Source organism: Piliocolobus tephrosceles, chromosome X (assembly GCF_002776525.5).
Source record: "Piliocolobus tephrosceles isolate RC106 chromosome X, ASM277652v3, whole genome shotgun sequence".
Classification (NCBI taxonomy): domain Eukaryota; kingdom Metazoa; phylum Chordata; class Mammalia; order Primates; family Cercopithecidae; genus Piliocolobus; species Piliocolobus tephrosceles.
Genome location: NC_045455.1, coordinates 90,023,579 through 90,039,979, shown reverse-complemented (window position 1 = coordinate 90,039,979; position 16,401 = coordinate 90,023,579). Strand labels below are relative to the sequence as shown.

The following is a 16,401-nucleotide window of genomic DNA, read 5'->3' as shown; positions in this document are numbered from 1 at the left end:
GGGGGGAGGGATTGCATTGGGAGTTATACCTGATACAAATGACGAATTGATGGGTGCTGATGAGTTGATGGGTGCAGCACAACAACATGGCACAAGTATACATATGTAACAAAGCTGCACGTTATGTACATGTACTCTAGAACTTAAAGTATAATAATAAAAAATAAATAAATAAAAAATAAAAAAATAAAAAAAATAAAAGTATTCCTGAAAACTGTTCCAAATGTATTAGCTACATAACCTTGTTGTATTGTGGATAGGATACGAAAAATAAAATTTTGTCATTCAAAAAAAAAAAAAAGAAGCAACTCCTTGTTTATTCAAGTTTGATCACGAGGTTGCAGCACATTGTCGCATCTTCAGACTCCACTGCTAATTCTAGTTCTCCCGTTGTTTCTACTGCATCTTCACTTACTTCCTCCACTGAAGTATCAAACTTTTCAAAGTTATGCACGAGGGTTGAAATCAACTTTTTCCAAACTCCTGTTCATGTTGATCTTTTGACCGCCTCTCATAAATCGTAGGTGTTCTTAATGACATCTAAAATGGTGAATCTTTGCTGAAAGGTTTTCAATTTACTTTGCCCAGACCCATCAGAGGAATTACTGTCTATGGTAGCCATAACCTTATGAAATGTATTTCTTAAATAATAAGACTTAAACTCTAAATGACTCCTTGATCCATGGGCTGCAGAATAGATGTCAGCTAAGCATGCATGAAAATGACATTCATTCATCAATGATGTCTGCGTCGGAGCTTTGGGTGGCCCAGTGCATTGTGACTGAGCAGTAACGTTTTGAAAGGGGTCTTATTCTGAGCAGTACATCTTAACAGTGGGCTTAATATTCAGTAAACCATTCTATAAACAGATGTAGTGTTAGCCAGGCTTTGTTTTTCCATTTCTAAGAATTGATTTAGCATAAATTTTCAGAACGGTAAGGGAGCATTGGCTTCAACTTCAAGTCACCAACTTCGTTAGCCTCTAACAAGAGTCAGCCTATCCTTTGACATTTTAAAGCTTGGGATTGACTTCTCCTCTCTAGCTATGAAAATCCTAGATGGCATCTTCTTCCAGTAGAAGGGTGTTTCATCTGCATTGAAAATCTGTTATTTAGTGAAGCCACCTTCATCAATTATTTTAGCTAGACCTTCTGGCGAATTTGCTGCAGCTTCTACATCAGCACTTACTGTCTCACCCTGTGCTTTTCTGTTATGGAGACAGCTCCTTTTTTAAACTTCGTAAACCAATCTCTGCGAAGCTTCAGACTTAACACAACTTCCTCACCTCTTTTGGCCTTCATAGAGTTGAAAAGAGTTAGGGCCTTGCACTGGATTAGGCTTTGGCTTAAGGGAATGTTGTGGTTCCAGACCACTTTCTCCATGTCAGCAATAAGGCTGTTTTGCTTTCTTATCATTTGTGTGTTCACTGGAGTAGGTCTTTTAATTTCCTTCAAGAACTTTTCCTATGCATTCACAAGTTGGCTAACTGGTGCAAGAGGCCTTGCTTTTGGCCTATGTAATAAATGCATAAATACATGCTAATGATAGCATGTATTCACTGCCTGAAGTAGAAGTGTATTTTCCTTGATAGGGGAATTTCTTTTTGTTTTTGTTTTTTGTTTTGTTTTTGAGATGGATCATCACGCTGTTACCCAGGCTAGAATGCAGTGTTGCAATCTCAGCTCACTGCAACCTCCACCTCCCAGGTTCAATCAGTTCTCCTGACTCAACCTCTTGAGTAGCTGGGATTACAGGTGTGCGCCACCATGCCCAGCTAATTTTTGTATTTTTAGTAGAGATGCGTTTTTGTCATGTTGGCCAGGCTCATCTTGAATTCTTTACCTCAATCAAGTGATCCACTTGCCTCGGCCTCCCAAAGTGCTGGGATTGTAGGTGTGAGCCACTTCACCTGGCCCAGATAGGGGAAATTCTTGATGAATAAATAGTAACAGGAGGAAGAATGGGCTTTACTGAGTGTTTGCTGTATGCCAAGCCCCGTGCTAAATAATTTATGTTGATTAGTTTATTTGTTCATAAGAAAAGTGCTATGAAGTATTTTTAGCTCTCTTTTACGCATGAGAATAATGGCAATTTAAAGAGGCTAAGTATCTTGCTGAAGGTCACAGAGGTAACAAGTAGAGTGGTTGGACTAGAACCCAGGCCGTCTGACCACAGTGCAGGGCTCTAGACCACATCTTTCTTAAATAAATCTTTATGAAATTGTCGAAAGTCACTTGTTGAGAATAAACATTGAACAATAAGACAGTTTTCTGGAACCTGTTTCTCACTTTTTAATAGTAGCTGATCCTCAATATTACTAGAGGTAGAAGGATTTTTGTTCATTAAACATATTTCTTTAAGATTGTAATTTACATTATCATGTAATAAATTGCATATGAATGTTACTTAATAGTTATCTTCCAGACAGAATAATTTCAGCAGAATTCTATGTTTCCCGATTAACTTAAACTAGTGTTTTATGAGTCCAAAATTACATTCGTATATTTGAGTGAGATATCCTATTCATGGTCATAAAATCACTGTGAAAGCAAGAACGTCTGTTTTTTTTGTTTTTGTTTTTAAAGAAACAATCTCAGTGTGTTGTCTAGTCTGGAGTGGTATGATCAGGGTTTACTACAGCCTCCACCTTCCAGGATCAAGCTATCCTCCTACCTCAGCCGGGACTACAGACATGCAGCAGACGTGCAGCAGACGTGCACCACCATGCCTGGATAATTTTTTAATTTTTTTATAGAGATGGGATTTCTCTATGTTGCCGAAGCTGGTCTTGAACTCCTGGGCTCAAACAGTCCCTCCTATCTCGGCCTCCCAATGTGCTAGGATTACAGGCATGAACCACAATGCCCAGCCCATTTTTTTTTTTAATCTAAAAAATGTTTCTGTGCTTTAATTCCATGTGATAATGGGCATTACACCAAGATGCTTTTAAGACTGGTAGTAATGTTTTGGCAGGTGTCGGCAGTTTAACTTGATTAGATATTTTCTATAACATGGGACAAATGATCAGCTTATTTCTTAAGCTGGCGATGCATGGAGAGAATGGTTTAATCCGAAGATCTCAGCAGGATTCAAAATTAATATTTTGTCATATTTTTATATCCCTTGATATCTTTTGGATGCTTTAAAGATTATCTGGTGCAAACTGAGAAATGTTAGTGTTTGCCATTCAAGTTCCAATAATGCTGTCTTTCCCCAAAAAGCATATTTGTTTATATGGAGTTTTCTATTCTAGGGGCACCAAGAATAATGTGTATGTAGTGTAAAGAAGTGGATTATTGTAAATTTCAAACAGATCTCACTATGAAGATGTTTGCACCCGTAAAACAGACCCAGAGGGCGTTCCAATGAAATTTTAATGTGTAAATGCACAATGCTGAACTGTTAGTATATTTATATTAGAATGAGTGTGTTCTCATTTCAAGAAACTTAATTTTGAATTCTATTTTGTTTTTGGTATTAAACACGCAAAAAATGTGATTTTCCCCTGTACTCTCGTTTCAGGCCACTAGAGCAGCCATTACTCAGCACTGCACCGACCTTGGGAGTTTGCTGGGGAAGGAAAACGACGTGGCCCTCATCATCGACGGCCACACGCTGAAGTACGCGCTCTCCTTCGAAGTCCGGAGGAGCTTCCTGGATTTGGCACTCTCGTGCAAAGCGGTCATATGCTGCAGGTAGGAACGTGCAGGCGGTGCGCAGTTCACGCTCTGCTGTGTCTGTATCCCGTGTTGATATGAAAGAAACGGATGCATGGGAATTCTAGGTTTAAAGTTTCTTATCTACAAAAGCCAAAACAAAAGTACAAATTTATTTTTAACTGTTGGTGCACGGATTTTGCAGAGGCAGTTCGTGGCTTTTACATTTTGGTTTTGTGTATTGTCTTCTGAGAAGATAAAAAGAGTAAGGACCAGGGCTTCCAGTCACATTCACCATGGGGGATAAATCGGAAAAACAGTGGCTCAAGCCCCTTTGAGAAGTTACTGGGCTCCAACTTACTGCACGTGTCTGAGCTCAACTTCCAAGACTTATGGGTCTTTGATGCTTCTTTTCTGACATCTGTTGGGGTATTTCTTTTCAGTTAAGGAGGAGCTTTGGTCGGGTTCATGTGATAGCAATTTTTGTGGTAAGATCTAACCGGAAATCTTTGTAGGTTCTTCATGGAGTCTGGGAAGGTTCCCCCCCCCCCATTGGCAGTGGTGGGGTATTGTTACATTCTATTGACTGCTGGCTACGTGGAGGTCTAGTTCTGATACAAATATGAAAGTCAGACTGAATTATAAGGACAATAAACCACTAGAAAGATGAGTGGTCACCAAAGGTCACAGAGAGCTGGAGGGGCTGGCTAGTGGAGCATCGGTAGTGGAAAGGCATGTCACTTTTATGCCTGTGATCACAGGATATTCAGGGACCATAGGGATGAGGACAAATTCAAATGTGTTTGAAACCGTGAATGATGAGTCTGTTGTACCTTTAAGTCAGGAAGCCTGGTGCAGCTGTGAGGGACCTGGTGCAGGGAGCAGCGGCCAGAGCACCTGAAAGTGAAATACACTGCTTCTGGGTTTTAGGATGGCCTCCTTCTCTTTTCCTCAAACAGCTTGATTGTGATACAATTCACATACCTTACAGTTCACCTGTTGAAACCAATTCATTGGCTTTGAGTATATTCACAAAGTTATGTAACCATCATCACAACCAATTTTAGAACATTTTCATCACCCCATAAGGAAACTCCTGTATCCATTATCAGTTAATCCCATCTTCCTCCACTCCTTCACCCCCACCCCAAACAACCAATCATCTACTTCACTTGGCTCTTGAATTAGCCTGTTTGGCACATTTTCACATGAATGGAGCCATAAAAGAGATGTTCTTTTTCTGAGTTCTCTCCATCCTTGTTGTTGCATGTGTCAGTACTTCGTTGTTTCCATGGCTGAGTAATATTCCATTGTTTAGATGTACCACATGTTTATCCATTTCTCAGTGTATGAGAATTTGGGTTTTTCACACCTTTTGACTGTTGTGTGTAGTGCTGCTGTGAAGATTGATGTGCAAGCTTCTGTTTGGACATGGGTTTTCGATTCCCCTGGGTATGTATCTAGGAGTGGAGTTGCTGAGTCATGCAGTAACTCCATGTGTAACCTTTTGAGGAACTGTGAGATGGTTTTCTGAAGTGGCTGCACCCTTCTGTTCCCGCTATCTATATGCGATTGTTCCGGTTCCTCCATATCCATGCTAACACTTGTCACTAGCTGTCTTTTTGATTAGTTAGCCTCGTGGATGTGAAGTCGTATTGCATTGATGTTTGGGTTTGAATTTTTCTGTTGATTAATGATGTTGATCATTTTTTCATGTGTTTATTGGCCATTTGTATATCTTCTTTGAAGAAATGTCTATTCAAATCCTTTACCCATTTTTAAGTTGGATTATCTTTTTATTATTGAGGTATCAGGGTTCTTTAGCTACTTTGGGTACAAGTTTCTCATCAGATGGGTGATTTGCAGTTTTTGCCCCGTTTGGTTACCTTTTCACTTTCCTGGTGGTATTACTTGCAGCAAAATTATTTTGACAAAGTCCGATTTCTCTGTGTTTTTCCTTTGTGCTTTTGGTGTCATAGCGAATGAGCTCTCTTTTTAGAGTACTGGTCCTGTGCTTGCTTTCCTGGATTATATTTGAGCAGTTTAGATCAGGGCTATGCAAATGGAAAGAAGGATGGAAAGAATGGTGGGGAAATACTTTTATTCATAAATTTCCCTTTATTTCTTCATTGTAAAGCTGCTGAGTAGGTGGATACCTGATTATATGAATGTCTCCACACTGGAGGTTGTTACTACTCTACCTCAGAGCCGTGAGTCACAGTGAGTCAGCCGCTTCTGCTGTCACTGCCCTGTTGATCAAGGGGTCATCCCCCTGACTTGCTGGTGGACAAAAACAAGTAACAATGTGGAAAAGTCTGGTAAACTGTAACCCAATGCAAACACGCTAAAACCTTGTAAGTTTTTAAGAGGGAAATCAAAATGAGTCCGTTGGATTCTCAGGGGAGAGCCAGGAATGCCTGTAAGGGTTTACAGGAACATGCTCTTTTCTTGCCAGGTGCTTGATACTAAAATACACACACACACACACACACACACACACACACACGCACACACACACACACCCATACCTTTTTCCCCTTCTTGCTGTGACTGCTTCACAGTGCTTTGTGTGTCTCATAGGCTGTATACTTGAAGACTTCTCAGGGGAGTTCAAACTGGAATTGGCACAGAAAGAGGCAATTTCAAATTAAATACTGTTGTAGTCTACAAAATGGAAGCATTAATTGAAAAAGGGAATTTAGGATAGTGCATTATTCTCTTGTTCTTGGAGACATTTCCTGGCTGATCTCATACTTAAGGTTTAAAAAAAATCAACATGTACTTAAAAATAAAAGAAAAAAGTACTTGTACACTTCAGATATACTTACTATTCATTGAAAAATTTAAACAAGCTAAATTCAATATGTGGCTTCAAACATAAATTTGACCTTAATTTTCACTTTTCATCTTCAAAATATAATAGTTGTGAGAGTACCTGTTTCTCTAATAATGAAAAAAGTAATTTTTTTTCAGAAAATAACTGGCCTATGAAGTCATGAAGCATGTTCTTATCAATATTGATTCAGAGATTGGTGAAGTTGTATAGAAATAAATACCTTTAAACTAAAACAGTATTTTAGGTGACAAAAAGAGGGGAATGCAAGAATTTGTTAAATATGTTGCTGAAATTAGAATCAAACAATTTCCTAATTATGCATTTCTGTACCCAAATATTTTCCATATGGTTAAAATCCTGGAGAGGTCATATATAGTCAGTACTCCAGTACAGTTTACTTTGTGACTGGCAGGGATGTTGCCATGTAATTTGTTGAAGTGCAAACTGGTCCAGTCCAAGGTTTCTATTGTGGGCTTGCAAGTATTGTGACATTTACATTGCAAATTCGTAGTGTCATGGATGAATAAAGAGAGGAGACATGGTCTTTGGCATGTAAGTGCAAGTAGTGAATAAGAGACTATGTTACTGTATTTGCCTCTGTTCCTTTGCATCTCACATACATCCCAATTCCTTGAAACCCAGCACTGAGTGAAGAAAGCATAGCCGGGTGTCCATCTGGCCACATGCAGCAGACTCCCTTTTGTTCTTGATTTTCAGATCCTTTCAGCATCTGGTGTTGAGGGTTCTTCCCTTGAGGGGTTCTCTTTTTCTTCTGTGGCACCTTTCTCTTCTCCTTAGTTATCTGTCTCCTTTATGGGCTTTCTGGCTGCCTGTGAAATGTTGTTTTCCCAAGGTTTTACCTCTGGTCCTATCATGTTCCCACTCTGCATCTCCCCATGTGCCTTCCATCTAGTGTGTAGGATGGCCTCATTCACCTTATACATTAGTGACTTCTCACACCAGCTTCACATGGACTCATCTGGAGAACTTCTGTTTATTTGTTTGTTTTTGAGACAAAGTATTGCTCTGTCGCCAGGCTGGAGTGCAGTGGCGCCTTCCAGGTTCTAGCAATTCTCCTGCCTCGGCCTCCTGAATAACTGGGACCACAGGCCGTGCCCCACTAAGCCCAACTAATTTTTGTATTTTTAGTAGAGACGGGGTTTCACCATGTTGGCCAGGATGGTCTCGATCTCTTGACCTCGTGATCTGCCCACCTCGGTCTCATGAAGTGCTGGGATTACAGGTGTGAGCCACTGCACCCGGCTGAGAACTTTTTAAAAACATATTTTCCTTGAAAAGCTAAATCTGGAAAGTACCATATGACCCAGAAATTCCACTCTTAGGTAGGTATACACCCAAAAGAATTAAAAGCAGGCTCTCAGACAATACTTGTATGTGCATGTTCATAATGTTCATAGCAGCACTGCCCACAGTAGCCCCAAATTGGAAACAACTCATGTAGGAATCCATGCAGTGGAATATTACTGAGTCATAAAAAAATGAAGTAGTGACATGTGCTACAATGTGGGTGTACCTTGAAAACACACTGAGTGAAAGAAGCCAGTGACAAAAGACCACGTATTATTGTGATGCCATTCCTGTGATATAGTCAGAATAGGCAAATCCACTGAGCCAGGAAGCAGGCTAGTGGTTGCCAGGGGTTGGGAGGAGGAAGAATGGCAAGTGACTGCTTGGTCGGTATGGGATTTGCTTTTGAGGATGATGAAGTGCTTTGGAACAGGCTACAGGGGATAATTGCACAACGTTGTGACCATACTAAATTCCACTAAATTGAAAATGGTCAATTTTATCTTACGTGATTTTTACCTCAGTAAAATATAAATAAATGAATAAAATAATTCATCCATTTAAATGAAATGTTTGTTGAATTAAAAAACTGAAATGTTTCAATGAAAGTTCACTCATTTGAATGAAATGTTTGTTGATTACAAAAAAATGAATCCTTGGAGCAGAAGTTGTGTTACTTTAAATGAAACGTTTGTGGAAAGAAAAACAAAGAGTCTGATTCCCAGGCCCTTCCTCAGAGCAATAAGATCAAAACTCTAGAAATTCTACAAACTCCTCATGGCACCTCTCTTTTCCTTAGTTATCTGTTGATTCTAATGACCAGTCAGGATTGAGAAGGCAACTTCCACCATCTGCTTGTCCAGCGTGGCCCCTCACTTCAGCTCCAGATCTGTACATCCAACCACATCTAGGACTTTTTTTTTTTTTTTTTTTTTTTTGAGACAGTCTTGCTCTGTTGCCCAGTCTAGAGTGCAGTGCCATGAACACAAACACAGCTCGCTGTAACAGCCTTGATCTTCTGGGTTCAAACGATCCTCCTGCATCAGTCTCTCAAATAGGTGGGACTAGCGTGCCACTATGCCTGGTTAATTTAAAAAAAAATTTTGTAGAGCGAGGGGCTCGCTATGTTGCCCAGGCTGCTCTCAAACTTCTGGGCTTAAGTGATCCTCCTGCGTCCTCCTCCCAAAGTGCTGAGATTATAACCATGAACCACAGTGCCAGGGCCTTTTGACAGCCTTAGCAAGCATGGTTTTATATGTAGAGGACTCAGAGAGATTGAACCATATAAGCACATTATTACACTGAAGTGAGAAATTAAAGTCTCTTAATTTATGTATCCTTTTCAGGATCCTATTTAGTTTTATAAATAAGGAAATAAAGGCCTCAGAAAAATTATATCACCTTGTCTGTGGTCACAGCTAGGAATGGAAGAGACAGCATTTTATGTTCTATCTGAATAATATCAGGGCCTATGCTCTGAAGTCACACAGTTGGCTGTGTCAGCTAATTCATTGTCACACATGTTTATTACTGATAATACAATTTGGCACGAAAGTTTTGCTTTTAACGTATTTTTCAACTGTCTTATATGTTTAGACTTAAGAAATCAATATAAAATCTTGTAGGATTTGTCATTCTCCAAAGGGGTAAAAATTATGTGGAAAAGGTGTAAACCATTTTCAGTATGTTCAAGGAAGAGTTCTCTGTTCTTCCCCCTTCCTCATTTTCCCTTTTTCTTTGAAGGTCTTTATTTTTGTCCAAACGGAGATAATTTCTCTAGCACAGACGACCAGGGGGAGAGGACTTTGACCTCTTGAGAACACTCAGAAATCTTAAAAGTGACTGTCTCGTCAGGGAAAGAGTCATGAAAGAATCATTAGTGTCCCCCCTGTAAGGACGTTAGTGATGGCCCCATCGGAGTCCCCAGCAAATACAGGTGACACGGGGGCCTCTGGGCACTGCCTCGTTAGCAGATGTGATTTACGGCTTCACGTCTCTGGGCAGGAGATGGAGTGAAAGGAAAACACCGCGGCAGGGATTTCCATGGGATGTGCAAATTAAGGGTTTCCAAAGGCATCATTTATTTTCTCTGATATGTTTAGACTTCTGTCTTTCAGGATAGATTCAAAGATAAACATGTATAAGCCTTCTGTGATATCATAGATACAAAAACAAGAAAGAGAAAAAGGCAGAGTGCATGCACTGAGTGTTTAAAAAGACTTCTTGGGTTTATTTTTCTAACTGTAAGAGTGATTTATATTTTTTGGTCAAAAGTTAGAAAAGGCAGATAAACAAGAAGAAAGAAAATGGCATTCGCAATCCCCCAACTAGAGATGAGCACTGTTGACAATTGGTTGTGACGTCTTGATCTCCTTCTGTGAAAACACTTTTCAATGGACGAAGGGTTACACCTTTTAGAGTATGCAAAGTTAAAGGTTATACACAGTTTCTGTGTCAAATTTGAATATAAATGTGTTTTTTAAAAGCATAATGGCATTCTGTTATATGAAAACACAGCAATTAATTTATTCCTAATTGATGGATAGTCAGGTTAACAATGTTTTTTACATGAATAGTTGCAAAGACACTTGATCATTTCCATAAAATAATAATGGATTCAAGTATAAGCAACATAGAAATTTGCAAAAGGGCTTTGTAGCCTTAGACTCGGAAAGTAAGATGAACTGGCTTAGAGTCAGAGACAGATAACTAGTGGCTTAGTCCCTGCTGGGAAAAACGTATTCTCCTCTGTTTAGTGAGCATAGTATGGATTCTAAGCCCAGTTTGGGGTGTGTTAGCCTCACTAAGAAAGGGGAGCAGTTTAGAAGTTATTTTGTGAAAGTATATATATGTATATATGTATATATATCCTGTCCAGCATTTTAACACACTGGCAGTGTATCATTCCCAACGTCAGGTCAGTCTTCCAGACTATCCTAAGCTTATCACTCAGCCTGCATTGAAAAACCTGGTGGACATCTGTCTTAACTTTAGACTACTTAATGTACAAAAGAACTGGCTCTTCTGATTTGGTTTCTTCCCCAGCTTAACTTTTTTACCTGAATGAGGCATGATGGATAACAGGAAATCAGAACGTTATGCATTTTGTGTGTGGTGTCTTTCAGCCTGTGAACTACACACAGAATTATGTCAAAACAGAGTTCAGATGCAGTAATTAGAACTGTACCACCAATTGTGTTTTAGTTGGCCTCCATATTGGTAGGGATCCAATTATACACTTACACAAATAAAACTTTTCTTTAGTTTCATTCATGATGTGATTTCTCAGCATCCTGAACGTTTAGTTATAAGCCACCTTCCTACTTTGACGTCCTATTCCAGAGAGCATTATTAACTTGTCGAGGCTGTAAGTCTATCCTTGGGTTGTTTGATTGTGGCTTAGCATATATTTGCCCATTTGTTGATTGCATGCAATTAATGTAGAATTCACTTTTAGATAGATTTTTTAAAATTTAGCTCTAAAATGAATGTTATTATTTGAAGGATTACAGCAATTTTATTTGGTTCTAAATGGCTTCATTGTTATTTTGTTAAGGATGAGCGTGATCAGATGTAATAGTTCTTCAGCACCATCTTGAAGAAAAAAAAAAAAAACAATTTCTCAAAGCCCAAAGTTAAAACACTGTTTTTCCACCCACAGATCTTACCATAGTTTCTCTAGAATAAAACTAGAGTGATGCAGATTTTGTAGTATATTAAAAATAGCTCACTTGAATCATTGTAGAGGCCAGAATATGTAGACACTTGAGTATTAATCTAAAGTAGGAAAAGGAAACTGTTTCTAAATAATTATTTACAACTTAGGAAACAAAAGAAACCTTTTGAAATTAAAGCTAATTTTGATGGTAACATGTTTAGAAATGGAGGGCAAGTCTCATCTTAAATACCTATTGCAGCAAATAATGTACATTAATTACTCTATAAGATCAACTTCTAACTATTAAGGATTTCTGATGTTTTGATTCCCCTCTAACTAAAAGTTACATATCATCACTATCTGGGTGTTACTATGTCAACTTTGTTTCTTATGTCCTGGACTAATAAAACAATTTGGTGGGGAGCAATATAGTACATGTGATAAAAATGTGGACAAATATTCAGCATAAGATTGAAAATACGGGAAGCTCTTCTGTATGTCAGCTACGAGCAAGTGAGTGAACAGACACGGATAACATGTTGGGAATACTTGCCAAGGGGCATTTAATAATGAGGGTTGATCTGTAATAATATGCTATGTAATTGGGAACACGTCTCTTCAGAGATTTTTTCTTGGCTTATAAAATTGTTACCATATCATTTTGCTTATGTAGTAAGCCTACTTTTCCTGATGGTTCTGAAACCTGATTTACATGGCACAAGTTCCCTTCCACACACTAATGTTTGTTTGCAGAAGCTCAGATGCAAACTGAGCAGTGGAAGTCATGAAGCCCTTTCCTCTTTTGGCAGTAGTCTAAGAATTACGGTAATAGGGTCTGTGTGATCTCCCATGCATCCGCTCTGCAGCTTTCAACACATGGGGACCCTTGTGAGACACCAGAAGAGCTCACAGACACATGACTTTTCAGGACTCTTCCTGTGTTTTTTTTTCCTTTCCCCTTTTTCATGAATGATTACTTCATCAGTGCATGTCATTTTTGACAACACAGCTTGCCAAATGAAACAGGGTGATACAAGGTCACACTGTGGCCTAAAATTCTAAAGTAGAAGCTCATAATATTTGGCATCTTTCCTGCTAGAAAAACAAACCAGGAAAAAAAAAAAAAAAAATCAAGAACAGAGCTTAATTAAACATGCGGAATATGTCATGAATATTTATGTCCCCAAGTCTTGCCTTGTGATGGTATTTGCACTTAAAGTGCTTTTTCTCCTCTTTCCTGTGAAATCGTTTAGAATGTGTTTCATTAATACAAGAACGTGTCATGTTAGCTTTCATTAGGAAAAAATTTCACTTCTGACAACACTGACACCTTTCTGATTGAAAGTATGCAAAACAGCTCTTATGTTAATTGGTCCCAAAGAAAATTATGTTATCCGTTTTCCTGTCTATACATCTGACTCTTTCCCTCGTCTGTCACCCCCTGAATTATCAATGTTTTCCCTTGCCTGATTTTGACAGCCAGTATTCTGCCTATGACTTTAAAAACCATAGAAAACCTCCATACCGGGAGCTTTACTGTCCTCCAGTTTGAATAGGAAGCACCAAGATTACAGTCAGCAAGGTGTAGCCACATCTGCTGCTACGCCACATCTAGACTGCACTTTCTCTGTTTTAAGCCTCTCCCGTTGTTTCTTACTCGTTTAACTTTAGAGAGGAAACAAATGACAAAGAGGAATGTTTATACTTTTTTAGTATTTCGTCTTATTGAGGGTCACAAGTAGATCTGCTCAGCAGGAGCTAGGTCAGACTGACAGAGCTAACTAAAGTTGCCAAACTTCGGGAGCCTGTGCTTGGTTTGAGTTTTTTGATTGGTGATGTCGGCCGGCGCCTTATGGCCATTGTCATCTGCAGAGCTTCGCTGGGTCAGCAGAGTCTGAGAGGGTCTGTTGAATGATTTGGTTTCTGTTGTTTCTTGTTAACCAGTTAACTGAGCTCTGTGAGAGTCCCAGGGCTGAATTGTCGCCAGTGGTTTGGTTTCTGGCAGGCCTGTAAGTGAGAGAGGCAGACAGAGAGACAGACACCCCCTCCCCAACCACCCCATCAAATTCTTGGCACCTGGGTCATCTGAGCAAAACAGAACATGCATTTTTTTCTTTTACTAAGCAAGTAAGTGGCGTCCTTTCACCACTTGGCCACACCAATCATTAAAGACCAAAGTAAATACACCAAGTTGAAGATAATCCTTTCACAAATATACAAGTGCGAAGTTAAAACTGCCTGTCAATCATTTGTGCATTTTTCCTTACTCTTGTTTGTTTTAATGGATGGGTGTTGTTTGAAGATATTAGAGCTTGAGAAATTAGGAGTCCCGTGTTATCACAATTATCTTTCCTCTTTACACATAATTGAACCTTAAGTTCTTAATTTCTCTTTAAAAAATCATGATGACTAGATACCGAGTTTTTTTTTTTTCTGAAACAGAATAACAATAGTAGGGAATCTGTGTTTCTATGTAGATACATGAACACATGAATATACATTTAAGCTCAATGTTTTCAAACCCTGATGAGAAATGAATTTTGAATGATCAAATATGGGAACAAGTTTTAACAATAGTATAGAAGGAGATTGAGTCTTTTTTTAAGGGAAAAAGTAAATGTTGAATGATATTAATTTAATGACGACACTTAGATCTGAATTGATAATCCTGTATACCTGTAACTGTAGTATTAGCCTATGCCAATATAAACCTAGTTATAATACTTAAAAATAATGAATAATGAATGCAATTAAGGGCTGATACCAACATTTCACGAAGTTTTGAAATATTATAATTAGAGAGGTTAAAGAAACAGTAGGGTCTTTCTGTGGTCATATATGTGTTTCCTTTATTTGAAATCTGCTGCCAGGAGTCTTCAGTGTAATTCATCCCTGGGTGTCTTGCATTTGTACATTTCTGTTTCAAAATGTCTCAAACTGAAGTTTTCTTTGGTTTAGTGTCACTTGTGTTTAGATAATGTTGCGGGAGAAGGAGACTTTTTTATTTTAAATTATGGATACGTACTAGTTGTACTATTTTATGGGATAAATGCGATGTTTTGATACAGGCTTACAATGTGTAATGATCAGATCAGGGTAATTGGGGTGTTATCATCTCAAGCATTTATCATATTTTTTGTGTTAGGAACATTCCAACTCCACCGTCTTAATTATTTTGAAATATACAATAAATTATTGTTAACTGTAGTTGCCCTGTTGTGCTACTGAGCTTGAGATCTTATTCCTTTTATCTTACTGTATGTTTGTACCCATTAGCCAACCCCTCTGGATCTCCCCTCCTCATCACTGTTCCCAGCCTCTGGTACCCAGCATTCTGCTTAGGAGAGGACTTTTAAACATCTTATAGGTCTCCGTAAGATCGATTTTGTATTTGATCCTCATCTTTTTCGAAACAGGCTTTTATTAGTGTGGTTAAACAGGTAACCACACTACTTGTCAGGCCAACTCCCAGGACTGGCCAGGCTGTTCACTGTGACCCAACTGAGGAAGTGCCTATTGTTTAAGGTTGTTGGGTGAACACAAATGGCACAGAGGACTCAATGTGGTGAGAAGGCCAGTCTGGTTATGACAAATACTAACACAGTCACAGCATGAGGTGCTATGAAGCTGAATGTTGGAAGATGACAGAGCCTAGTAAGCTCAAAGGGATGAGTGTGTGGTGGAATATCCTAATGCCATCACGATGCTAGCACTCAAGCTGTTGCAGTTCCAGACCCTCTGCAAACGCTTAGCATCTACTACTCCTGAGAATCCTGAAAATGAAGAGGAAAGTTACTGCTCTTATTTTATAGGTTAGCGAACTGAGGCATAGATGAGCAAAGATATATTCCTGAGGTCATCTAGGTATTTTTTTTTTTTTTTTTTCTGAGTCAGAATCTCACTCTGTTGCCCAGGCTGGAGTGCTGTGGTGTGAACTCAGCTCACTGCAACCTCTGCCTCCCAGGTTCAAGCAATTCTCCTGCCTCAGCCTCCCTAGTAGCTGGGATTACGGGGGCATGCCACTACACCCAGCTAATTTTTGTATTTTTAGTATAGACAGGGTTTCACCATGTTGACAAGGCTGGTCACAAACTCCTGACCTCAAGAGACTGGCCCTCCTCAGCCTCCCAGAGTGCTGGGATTACAGGTGTGAGCCCCCATGCCCGGCTGGTCCTGCAGATATTAATGAACGGTTCCAGGGTTTGAACTCCGGAGTCCATGCTGAAAGACTTTATTCTGAAGATAACGGTGTGGAATTAAAGTATTTTGAGCAGAGTAACAGAGCTAGATCACAGGCTGGGCATGGTGGCTCATTTCTGTAATCCCAGAATTTTGGGAGGTTGAGGCAAAAAGCTGGTGAGAGGCCAGGAATTCTAAACCAGCCTGGGCAACACGGTGAGACCACATCTCTATATTAAAAAAAAAAAAAAAAATTTTTTTTTTAAGCAAACAGAGCCTTAGGAGAAGGCAACACTATGGAGGTCAAGTTAGAGTTCATATGCAAGGTAGAGGCCCTTGTCATACTTCAGTTTAGGACAGGGTAGACCTCCACTAGGGTCCCAAGTCTCTGCCACATAGTAGGTGTTAAAAAGAAAAGTTGAACGGAATTCCTAGATTCTCTGGAATGGACTATGATCCGGATTTATAGTCATATAAGAGTTAGAATCTGTAATTCTTAGTGACTGACTGAATGTACTTGGGGATGGTGAGAAAGGGGTAGAGGTGACCACTGCTGTAAGACAGCCCATGATCCGGATTTATAGTCATATAAGAGTTAGAATCTGTAATTCTTGGTGACTGACTGGATGTGCTTGGGGATGGTGAGAAAGGGGTAGAGGTGAACACTGCTGTAAAACAGCACATGTCAGAGGGAGTCCTGGAGGAGGATCTCATTTCCAGCATGGTGGGTTGTTTAGAATTGCCACCAGCTGCTGAGTGTTCAG

The 16,401-nt window shown here is 39.3% G+C and overlaps 1 protein-coding gene across 2 annotated transcripts in view; it reads left to right on the top strand.

Moving 5' to 3' along the window:
* ATP8A2 (ATPase phospholipid transporting 8A2) overlaps positions 1-16,401 on the top strand; it is a 678,655-nt gene that overhangs the window by 346,581 nt on the left and 315,673 nt on the right. For both annotated transcript variants that reach the window (XM_023190282.3, XM_023190283.2), the window contains exon 25: positions 3,523-3,695. In XM_023190282.3, coding sequence (XP_023046050.2) covers positions 3,523-3,695 — 173 coding nt within the window. The remainder of the gene's footprint in view (positions 1-3,522; positions 3,696-16,401) is intronic.